We start from the raw sequence: 12,214 nt of genomic DNA, 5'->3' as shown, positions 1-12,214 counted from the left end.
TTATACCACCCTAGCAACAAATACATCAGTTTTAAACAAAAATCACTCTGTTCATTTACAATATCATTCATTATAATGTATCGTAGTGTACCGGTACATTGTTTTTGCATTATCTTGTATTGTTGGAGGGAGATAAAGCGATATTGGCGTGGTATCAGCGTTTTCACCGTAGCGTTTTCGCCGGAAAATGATAAATAATTGAAAGATACGGTAAAATTCACGAGAAAATGCTTTTGTTGTTGTTGTTTTTTTTTAGATAAAAAGATATACACTGTATCATACGCTTTGGATATTCCCTTCGCCGTCTAGAATAAAAACTATGCGCTGTGGACATCATAACCTTTGGATATTCCCTTCGCTGCCTTGAATAAAGACTAAGCGCACCGCGTTTACAACAGAACACCTGTGAACATACCAGAGAGCTGCATCTTACAGCTCTATGGAACATACAGAAGACAGTGCTCTTCTTTGTATAGCGGTTAGTTTCGATTCAGAAGTATAGGGATATAACAACGAAACCAAATTGGTTAAAAAGTAATTTACTATGACTAAGCTACTCATTTGGAAATGCTATCATAGCTTGATAAGCATATCTATGCCCGACAAACAAAATGACACCAAAAAGGTTTTGCCACCTCAGATGGTACCAATATCTGGCCTGGCCCATGGACTACTACATTAATGCAAGGATTACTGCACAATTTGCCATCTCACATGTTTTTCACGGTGTCACACTTGACACTTTGGTTTAAGGGGAATTCCAGACCAGTTGAAAGTTAGTCTGAAAAGAAGGATTGCAATCTTGTAAGCACAACAGTGTAAATTTGATCAAAATCAGAAAGAAATTAGGAAGTTATGAAATTGTATGAAGTGTGAATGACAATCCATGGGAGTTTCTTCCATGCCAGTCAACTCAGTGCACACTGGTTCTCAAATGATTATAGAGAAATTATGTTCAAAGAGTCTTGCCTCTACATATCAAGCATTTCCGAACAGGTAGCATCAGGGGATTTACTACGCCTTCAAGAAGTGTTGTTGAAATGGATGCACAGTTAACCATGATAGACCAACAAGCTGTCAGCTATGTGTCCAAAATCCACAACAGTTGATCAGATGCTTCTAAAGGTCATCATCAACACAAATAAAAGCATCAGTCTAGTAAAGTCTGATCACAGCTCATCAGCATTCATTCCTTGGGACACTTTGTTCCTCTCCACCCTGCTGTCAAACATCCTTGCCATCTGACAACTCTGCTTTCCTGGCTTCAAGGGGCTCAATTTTTCTCTTCACAACAAATTCTCCATTCCATTTGAGAAGCGTTTCCTCATAGTCACCATCAGGGAGCCCATACACAGGATTGACAGGTTTGATTCTCACCAGGTGTCGTACTTTGGTCAGGAGCTCATTCACTAGGGGTGTGTTCTTGTGTATCACAGGTTTGCGTGTCTGAAAGCATGGGCAGATCAAAATATAAAGTCATGTAAATTAAATGAATAGATTGGAATTACAGGGAGTATGCAAAGTCCAACTTTAAAACACACTGAAATATACAGTCAACCTTGTCTAAGTCAAAGCTATTTGGACTGAAGAAATAGCTTTGACTTTTAGAGAAAAACTGACTTACGAGGGATCAAAATCAATAGAATATACAGAGAAGAGGACCTGAAAAGACCTTTGACTCAGGGGATTATTTGACTTACGCGGGTTAAGCAAAGTTGACTGCAGATTTTTTCTAGTCTAGACTTAATGTGTCTTGACAGATATGAAAATGCATTATTTCGGGGGGGGGGGGGGGGGTTAGGGTAGGTCCTAAATAACTAAGCAAACATGAATTAATACTTCACTGAATACTTGATAGCTGTGGTTAGGTACTGTCTTTGATGGTGACTACTGGTATGACTCTTGTCAAGACTTACATCCTCTAGACGGAGCTGCTTCATGATGCGCCTCTCCCAGTAGGGTCGGCCCTTCAGTGACCGTATCCGCCACACGGCATGCAGGAGGTGCGGGTCTGTCTCCTCCTGCCCTTCTTTGGGGTCAGTTGGGTGAGGGTGACTGCTCAAAGACCTGGCCACTGGCACATACTGCCTCACACAGGCACAGCTGACCTGTAGCTGATTGATGTGGGTTGAGGGAGAAAAATATGCATGAGATGCGCTCACACCATGTGTCTTGATTTTTAGTAATATTACTTATTATTAGGTATTTACTGACAAAAAAAGAGGACTGATAAACATACACGTGTACATAAAGCATGCACAATGAATATTTACTCATTCAATGAAAGCATACATGTCGTAGCCTCAGATGTTAATATTCTTTTCAATATACTGTGGAACAAGTTCAAAATTGAATGAAAAAAAACAAAACAAAAACGAACAGCCATGTGTCCTCTGGATCAGATGTCAGAAGACCTATGCACCATTCACTTGAACTGCATTTGAAAATTATTCTACAACATAATCCCTCAATCTGGCCAACATTCAAATATTTAATAGAGCAGCTCATCATTGTTATGTAGTCATATTTCTTAAAAAAACATTTTGAGGGGTGTTACGTAATACAATGTATTGGCATAATTTCAAGTCTATTAGAGAGGTTTTGGTGTCAAAATAAGAACAAAATATAACCCCAAAGAGATTTTTTTTGTCCGTGCGATACATTTTCTGTACAACGCCTACCAAAGAGTATTAGACACTTTCTATTACATTAATTTAATGTTATGATGACACAGAGAGGCAAATAAGTTTGGTTTAAGTAAATTTAACTTTACGCCCAATGCTAAGGCTAGCTTTCCAGTTTCAGGACACTTGTATTGTTGTAGTAAAAGAGTTGTCTATGGATGTGATTTAACTTTCACGCCTATATATTATATGACAGTATCCAACTCATTTTTCAATTGGTCAAAGCCAGAGATAGTGAGTAAATTTCACGGTTAGTGCTCCTGCCTGCGCCCGCATCGCGCATGGCCGCACGCCCTGCTGCCCTGCCCTGGCCTGCATCCCTGCCCTGGCCGCGATCAGCTGCAATCCCCATGAAAAAAAAAAAAAAAAAGTAGATAAGTCTATGCCGGCCGGCTGCTTTCTGCATGTATGCTAAAACCTCACGTTTTAGACAACTCTGCAACTTCGGTAGTTCTCCTGACTGGGTGGAGGAATTCAAGCAAAGAAGAATTCGTAAGAAGAAGCTACCGCAATTTTCAACGTGTGGGACTACACACAATTGAGCCCCGTGTGTGCACGGCCCAGGGTCGCTCGAACATGACCGCTTGGAAACTGACCACTACAGAGATTTCACAAGTGAAATTAATCACTAGTACATGATTCAGCAGTCTATAAATTAAAGCAAAGTTAATTGAATACTCACCAGTCTCCTGAAAGTAACGGGACATAGCGATGCTGCGTTCATGGTGTCACATCCAAGACATCAGCCCTGCAACCCAGCATGCAATGTTACGTGAATTCACTGAATGGAATCAGTGCCTGCTGCCCTCAACCGTCAGTACACCTCTTAGCTCTACGAGATTTCACATGTATAGCCAGGTGCCCGCACCTCGTCAGGGGCCCGAATACCGTCACCCCGCTTAAAATCGTTTTGAGCGCACTGAACAAAAATGTATGCCCGAGACTGTGTTCTGTACGCTTGAAACTTGGCAGGACTACCACAACCAAGCAAATTGTGGTGAAAACCGAACAGTTTTTCGCGAAAATCTGAAATTTTAATAGGGCTATAGGAATACGTGTTATATGTCACCCGCACGCATCTTTTACGTGTATGTCTATGGGAACATCACGGTCATCGCACACGTCTTTTACGTGCTAAGTCTATGGGAGAGCGGGTGACGAGTTGCGGGCCCCTTCCTTAGCGCGCAACTTTTTCGCATCGTTCGCCTTTGACGACGATAGCTGCAAATTTTCAATATCGATCAGTGAACTTGTGATTCCATTGGAATTTTCAGCATTTTTCCTGTATGTGAGTTGGATTTCAAAGAATTTCAGTGGCCAAATGTGATTCAATTATGGGCAAACATTAACTATGACGAGGTGCGGGTCACCCAAGTATACCTGTAGGTCCTACCCCCATTCCAGAGAGATTTTCTCTCATCGGTCACTCTGTTCGGAAGCAAAGTTTATCGCTTTTGGCCACTCACCGAAGTGAATCGGATTAAAGTCTGATGAATCCGACTTGTGTTGGTCGACTATCAGGTGATATCAATGATCCGATAAGGCAAGATCGTCCGATGAGGATCATGCGCCACACGTCTGACACTCACCTGATAGTCAACCAATCAAGTCGGATTCATCAGACTGCGATCCGACATACTTCGGTAAATGGCTGGAAGCAACACTTGCTTCCGACGAGTGACCGATGAGAATCTCTGTGGAATGGGGGTATTAGGCAAAAAGGCCTACGAATTAAAACGGGTCCTTTTGGAATGTAAGTAATAAAGATGGTAAGAGCGCGCTTTATCATCTTTGCTAGTACCAGAGACTCCAACCTAAAGGCCAAAGCACCTTCTGATCTGGAGATTCTCCCGCCTGAGACCCCTAGCAAATGGGAGACTCCAAATTGATGTGTGCGAAGCGCGAATTTCCTAGGGTTCTAGATGCTCTCTGGTGCTATCTAAGGCTTTTTTTTTTTTCAGCATACAATAGCAATAAGTAAGAAATCCTTTCCAACGGGAGACACAGAGCCAGGGCGGGAGAAATTAAATATTAAGCGGGAGACCGGGAGATTCTGCAAAATGGGTTTTCGGCGGGAGATCTCCCGTCGAAAACGGGAGAGTTGGAGTCTCTACTAGTGCACTGCTGTATTCAAACTCAAATGATATTACCTATAATATTCTCAATCTCATCACAACTTTCGTATCAAAAACGTTATTGAAGTTATGCTTCGGTGAATGGTTTTGTAACTATGACGCCATCTGCATGGTGTGTCCTTTTTGGGCTACGTGGCAAGAGTACACTTCTTGACCCTATTAGTAATTTTCGCAATTTTGATTCGTTAATCAGAAAATGAAATAAGGTTCGTTAAACCGAAAATATAGAACTAAAGGTGGCATACAATAACGAACCTTCTTTTCTTTGTTCTTTTTCTTTTTCTTTCGGATAAACGAACCTTCGAAATAACGAGCCTAATTTTACTTTCGGATTAGTTCTTCGGAATAACGAACTTCATTTCATTCCCGGAATTACGAACCTTCGGAATGGCGAATATAATATTGTGACAGTTCAAACTGACTTTAATCAGATTTGAAAAGAATATGAAGTGTATACATGAAGGTATATAAATCTCATTTCGATCGAATGTTAAATAAGAACGCTGTCTCATTTTAGTGGCATGATGTTACATCTTTTTCTTTTCTCAAAGCAGAGCAATCGTTCGAAACTACAATTCATGTACAAGTTATAAGTAAACAGAGACGATTATAATGTTTACGTAGCACCTTGAACTGTCTCATTGGTGTGACATTGAAACTGCCCAGAAATCATAGTTTTGCAGTCAACGTTGATTCCCCAAGTCTGTTATATTTCTCCTTTGAAACTGCACCTCTATGCATGCCTACAACAACAAAGCGGAGGATTCGACTTTTTAATTCTGTTTGATTTCTTGTCTAAAAGGAATCTCACTTTATTAGCAAATCAAAAGGATATACATGTATTTCATCTTTTGAATATAATATCATCACACATATCGCACCTCAGTTGCGTATACTAGTGGCAGAATGCTTTTGATTAATATCACCGTTTCATAAAATCATGTGACATAAAACTTTTAACGAAATCTCATCATTTTCTTCTTTTATGTCCGTCCTACTATTCGACTCGATTGATTTTACTTTTTTAACTCAATATGGGTAAAAAAGTAAAGATGCACATCACTCATTTTGACATCTTTTCGCGACGCATATTTACACAATTTAACTTAGAACGAAACCGAAAGATGTGACGGAAGTATAATTTAAGGAGAAAATAATGACAAAGCATTTATTATGTTGAACACACATAAACCAAAACAAATACTTTCTAGCCTTTTTAGATGTTGTATGCATGATGAAAGATTGATTAACAGGACATGAAAAGAAGGAACTGTTGAATAAATTGAAAGTTATAATGAACTAAATCATGGTCAGTAAGGTTTCTCTCCTTTTTTTGATTAATCAGGATCGCGACCGGAAGAAAACGCATACATTCAGTGCAATGAGAAAGGCACTAACTTTCTATTACGACAAAACAAAACAAAACGGTCACTATGTATATAATAAGATCGCTCCACAGCATCGCTTCCACGGCTGGAATTATCACCTCTTATATTTTCCCTTCTTTTGTTTGATTATTTTTTTATCCCAAATATAAAACCATATACCCTGCTCAATTTCGCCTGTTTCTGGATGAAAATTATGGGCCTCGGTGTCTCCAAAAGCACTATTCACTCTGGGGCTGCGCCCCTATTGCAGTGAATTGTACTATTTTGGAGTCACTTCCGCCAATAGTTTTAACCAGAAACTGATGAAGGCATGGTTTATTCGTATGTATAATAACCATACACACTAAGCCTACATATCCTGCTACTATACCACTGCTTTTACTAATTATACTATTGGGGGGGGGGTACTACTACCACCACACTATTTCTTCTTCTTCTTCTTCTTCTACTACACTACATGTATACTACTAGGGCCTATATACTACTACTATTATACCATACTAGGTTGACTGCCTATCTGGGGCCTGTTGCATAAAAGCTATATGGTAACTTTGTCATCCAGTGGTAACTACCATGGTAACAATACTCAACAGCCAATCAGAATCAAGAATTCCATGGAAGTTACCATAGGATGGCAAAGTTACCATAATGATAACTTTTATGTAACAGGCTCCAGGTCCTATATAGCTCAGTGTGACCAGCTAAAAACACGGAATTGTGCTTGAAGCGGCCTAAAATTATGCTAAATTGCCATGAAATTATATGTCACATCAAGCCAACCAATTGTGGTGCCTCATCAGCTGTCAAGAAAAAAAAAAAAAAATAAAATTGAATTGTGGTGCCCAATCACATCATGGTTCTCAATCGCATTGTGGTGCCCGTGCGCATTGTGGTGCCCAATCGTCCTCCCATCTTTTGCTGCAATTTGTGGTGCCCGATAAGCCGACAAGCAAAGAAAAAAACAAAGAAAAAAACAAAATCACCTGACAAGCAAAAAAAAAAAAAAAAGTCCCCAACTTCTAATGCTCCCAACTGAACTGTGGCTCTCAATCGCCAAAAACAAAACAAAACAAAACAAAACAAAACACCTGAAAAGACACGTCTTCACAACTTTTTGGCGTCAATTTCGTCCAAATTCGGCACACAAACTAACAAACCAACCAAAAAGAGGTACCACAGTACAAAAACCGCTTAGAGATTTCCTTTCTGTCGAAATACCCCCCCCTACACACACACACACACACACACACACACACACACACACACACACACACACTGTAATACTCTCTTTTATTTCTGTACTCTTTGGGGATCTTACTCATAAGTTTTATGGAATCTCCATAAAAACTTCTCATGATCCCTCCACAAATCATCCATTATGTTGTTATTTCCTTTCTTTGTAATTCATTTTGTGTTTGCTGAAACACCTTTTGGTGAATATGGTATCTTATGTGTATTGTTCTTTTAGTTTATATATTCCAATTGAGGTTTATTATATCACATTTTATGTATCCTTTGTATCCTTTTAATGATTATGTGGAAATAAAGTTGAATTGAATTGAAATTGAATTGAAATTATGCCAGAATTATGCTAACAAGACAGCTAAATAATGCCTAGCATAATGCCAGATGCTGAAACGTCTAAAATTATGCCAGAAAGCATAATTATGGCAACTCTGGCAACGTTGCTACAGTTACTTATACTTTAGTATAGATCAGAGGGTAATACACTCAGTTATAACACTATGATATGATACACTCAATCAGAGATCAGTAAGCACACAATAATACATACATACACACACACGTCACGCGCGCGCATGAAAGAGATCTCGAGAGAGAAAGAGAGAAACGAAACACTTTTATATAGTTGCCACTGAAGAAGTATAAAGCCTCGATCACTTCTGGTCAGATATATCGTTTCTTATATAAAAAAAAAACAATACTAATTTCTTGCATGGTTTTCTTGCAAACGATAGGGCCTAAATCGCCTTCAAGAATGTCCACTTTATTAGGGGAATTCAGTTTCTCCGCCTGCATGTGTAATGTTGTAGTTAATCTATTCAAAAAATAATGCTCCCACGAATTTATCCCAAACATATATTAGCAAAGTGAGTGAATGCAAAAACAACAACAACAAGAACAACAACAACAACAACAACAACAACAACAACAAAGAAGAAGAGGTTAGTGAAGTTTAATAAAAAATAAGGCGATCCGTTCCACGGATGTAAACATGCATTTTGAAAGTCTGGGTTACCCGGTGCCATCATTCCTGGATAATGAGATTACAACAGTCCAGGGCCCTGTTGCATAAAACCCTTACCGCTGGACTTATCGCTCCTTTCTAGCGGTAAGTTTTCAAATTAGCGGTAAATTTTATAATCCTTGATGCTGATTGGCTGTGACGCCTAATTTTGACGGTAGTTACCATTGAAATTCAATGGTAAGTTTTATGCAACAGGCCCCAGATGTCACCGAAGAAGAAGGAAAAAGAAACTTAAAATGATAAAGGGATTCCTACCAAGTTCCACTTTTCTTTTTTATTCAAAGCGCTCATTTTGTATGTGTGTTACTAATAAGTTACCGGTACGCTGTCACTGAAACCACAAATGCGCTTGAGTTAAATTTCCCTTTAATGATTTTCTGACTTTAACGACCGCGATAGATTGTCCGCTTCCGTTTGCTAATAATGTGGTTACTTCAATTAATTATCAGACTAATCCATGGAAATTAAACAATTTGTCTGCAGTTCTCGATTCCAGCAGGCACATAGGAAATGCTTCCCCTATCTATTAATAAGTAAAGGTAAACTCATGTAATACACGCATTTCAGAACCAAGCAAAACGTGTTCTTTGAAATCTCGTCCATACTTCTCTTTCTTCGGATCTGTCACACGCTTTTTGTTTACTTCCGGATCCAGCCGATCTTCTTCGATGGCTGATTTTGATTCGCTGGTCCGATGGCTTCGTCCCAGTCGAGAGAAGCCGTAGGTATTGTAGTGCTGTTTGTAAGTTATTGACTGTTGGACACTGAAATTTACACCCGATGTGATGTGTGATCGTAAAATTAATTTGTAAAGCTAACGGGGCAATTAGTGACCATTATCTAACAAAATCGGAATGCCAAGTATAGAATTCTGAACTCCCGACTGAGTGGACTCGTTTCTCAAGGTCCAATCAAATTACGCCTCTCTTGGTGTATAGCACCATTTTCGCCTTGCCTCTCTCGGAAGCTCGGCAAAGATTGGGGAAGCGCTGGTGGAATAAGCTCACGGAACGACACCACAACCTAACATGCTTTATGTACCTGTAAGTTACGCGTATACCAGTCTCATATGAAAACGGTATGACCTCACTGTGAGATTGAGGAATGGTCATGTAATTCAAGGTACTTCCTGGAACGTTCATCACCTTCCTTGATTGAAAACAAATCCAATAGAAGTAGAATGCAGAGGACAGGATATGATGGTGATACGGAGAACAGTTTGGAGCTGTAAAAGCTGTTGGAGAGTGCTTACATGCGCGTGAAAGAGAGGCTTCGCTACTGCTCGTCTCCAGTCTGTTTACGGTATTCTTCGACCTGTTCGCCCGGTACACGCCCGCTGTACAACACAACGAATGATACGTGCACCTGATCTGTCTAGTAATATATGACAGTAACTCCAAGCAAGCTGTATTTCAGCTCCTCATATTCAAGATTCATATGTGGCATTTTACATGATTTGCTCTGCTCTCTGCGGACACTTAACCCACCAATAAACATTATTGGTGTTCTCCAAAGAGAGGGTTGAATTTACTCCAGTAGCTCAAAGACGACCAGCAGACCAAACCCCACAGGAGGACGGATTTGATTACCATTGCACTACCGCCACTGAGAATAGTGATCAATGGTGATTATGATGTGTTGTGCATTGTTATGAGTTGGTGTGTAATACATACAGATGAATCAATGCACCCATTCCAACAATGTGTGAATTGAATTAATGGAATACTGCTACTTAGTGCTAGCAACAGACTTGCTAAATGTGGATCTATATTATGGCCTCGCCTTGGAAGATGATCACCATCAAATTATTCGAACTGGATAACAATGTTGAATAAATACTAGCAAGTGGTGGTATGCATACAAATCATACAATTCAAATGAGAGCTGTGTTTGCTGTGGTTGAGTTGACGCAGTAAGAGAACTGAAGTTCCCAGACCAGACTGGGTCAAATTTACTAGTGCTGACTGGTGTAGTGGCTAGAGTTTGATGCTGTTGATGACCATATACATTTGTGGATCTGATTAAGCCAAGCAAAGTACTTTTGGAAGACATTCAAGATGTCTACTGTGATTTGTGAAGGATATTTGACCAAGTCACCACCGGAACACAAGATCAATCGTGCCGTAAGTTTTGCATGATTTCATAGAAAATGCTTGTTTTGTTGTATATTTGTCTCATGCAGTCGTGTTCTTACTTTTTATTTTAAAATGTTTTCATGTGCTAGTAGAGTGATCAATTGACATACCATCCCATCATCGGTGAACATTTGTTTACATTTCATTTAATTTGTATCTTCATGTGTAGTTGTAGTACTAGTAATATTAGTGTTCAATTGTTCAACTAATAATATTCCATCGGCAATTTGGGTTTTTGTTTTTGTTAGTCGTATCAGATATGATATTCATAAAGTGAACAACTTTCCACAGAACAGAGTTTTGCTTTTAAACAGGATGTTACAGACTATTCAAATGTCACTCATGTCAAGGGCCACTCACAAACCTGATTGCCAAATATGTAGACAAAAAATTTGCTCCATTGCTTACTTTTGGGCTTGTTTTCTCATACAATTGTGTGTTCATTGTTAAAGATGGTTTTATATGTAACAGCCCATAAAAAAACAAACAACCACACACACATACAAACACAACACAGATAAATGTGGCAAGTACATCTCCCGTTACCTCTCAACCCATTGAGGACGGGCTCATTTTGCTATTGGATAGACACCTGCCTGAGTATACCTACAACTAATTGTCAACGGGTTAAGTGCAAATCTGGTAATGTGCAAGAGTGACAGGAAGACTTAATTCAAGAGAGAAACTAACATAAATGCTATTGTCATGTTATTAGATGGTGTGATCAGAAAGAGAGGGAGAGAAGCGACCAAAACATTACATTGGTGTTGCGTGTGAGAGCATCTGACTGAACTACAATGTAGATGTAAACCAAATACTACTGGGGTAATATCGTTTGTCTCAAGTGATCCTATCTGGACTGAACATGAAAATAACATCTGCCTGTAATTTGTAACTTCTCGCAGGATGAGTGCTCCTGTTCTTGTTTTATAGAGGGGAGTGGATGAAACAGTTACCAACTTTGTGGTTGAAACTTGCTTTCCCTCAAAGGCATGAAAGTAAGATTGTTTTACCAGCTCAGCTTCAGTGACCTTCGAAATCCTGCAGTGTATATTATTTTTCTGTCCCTTTTTTGTTGTTGTTGCCATGGCTGAACCCAGAGGCAATTAAGAGGACAGCAATGGGATACATTTGTAGGAACTATCACAAATATATTTATAGACAGTATTCTAAAGCAAATTAGCAATATTTACAAGATATTGTAATGAAGTTTGGATATGAATTCACAAATATATTTATAGACGGTATTCTAAAGCAAGTTAGCAATATTTACAAGATATTGTAATGAAGTCTGGATAGTATGAATTCACAAAAATAAGTGTAGAGAGATAGACAGAAGGAAAGAGAGAGGGAGAGGAGAGAGAGATGAGAGAGAGAGAACACTTCTCCCTCTCTCATTAAAGCATTATGAAACCTCGGATAAATTCAGATTTGTACACCAGCCCTAACTTTATCTCATCCAAGATCATTTGTTTGATCAGCTGAATAGATTGCCAAGGAAACCAACTTCAAACTTATTAGCCTTACATTGAGAGGGTCTATTTAGGAATGGCTTTTGACAATTGTTAATATGTTTAATATTTGATTGTACCATTTTGCAACA

At 39.2% G+C, this 12,214-nt stretch overlaps 2 protein-coding genes across 2 annotated transcripts in view; one reads left to right on the top strand and one right to left on the bottom strand.

Moving 5' to 3' along the window:
- Nucleotides 1–676: 676 nt before the first annotated feature.
- LOC139712309 (large ribosomal subunit protein uL30m-like) lies at nt 677–3,426 on the bottom strand. Its single transcript, XM_071624148.1, has 3 exons — nt 3,367–3,426; nt 1,917–2,114; nt 677–1,446 (listed from the first exon to the last, which is right to left on the bottom strand). The coding sequence occupies exons 1-3, from the start codon at nt 3,406–3,408 to the stop codon at nt 1,225–1,227; spliced, it is 462 nt and encodes a 153-aa protein (XP_071480249.1). The 5' UTR covers nt 3,409–3,426; the 3' UTR covers nt 677–1,224.
- Nucleotides 3,427–9,444: 6,018 nt separating this feature from the next.
- LOC139712314 (uncharacterized) overlaps nt 9,445–12,214 on the top strand; it is a 73,840-nt gene continuing 71,070 nt past the window's right edge. Inside the window, exon 1 of the mRNA XM_071624152.1 lies at nt 9,445–10,599. Within this exon, the coding sequence (XP_071480253.1) occupies nt 10,534–10,599 (66 nt within the window). The 5' untranslated portion in view covers nt 9,445–10,533. The remainder of the gene's footprint in view (nt 10,600–12,214) is intronic.

The sequence above is a fragment of the Diadema antillarum genome, unplaced genomic scaffold (assembly GCF_040938485.1).
Source record: "Diadema antillarum isolate AM-2024a unplaced genomic scaffold, OU_Dant_1.0 seq00001791_RagTag, whole genome shotgun sequence".
Classification (NCBI taxonomy): domain Eukaryota; kingdom Metazoa; phylum Echinodermata; class Echinoidea; order Diadematoida; family Diadematidae; genus Diadema; species Diadema antillarum.
Note: the sequence above shows the minus strand (reverse complement) of the source record. Positions and strands in the feature narration are given on the sequence as shown.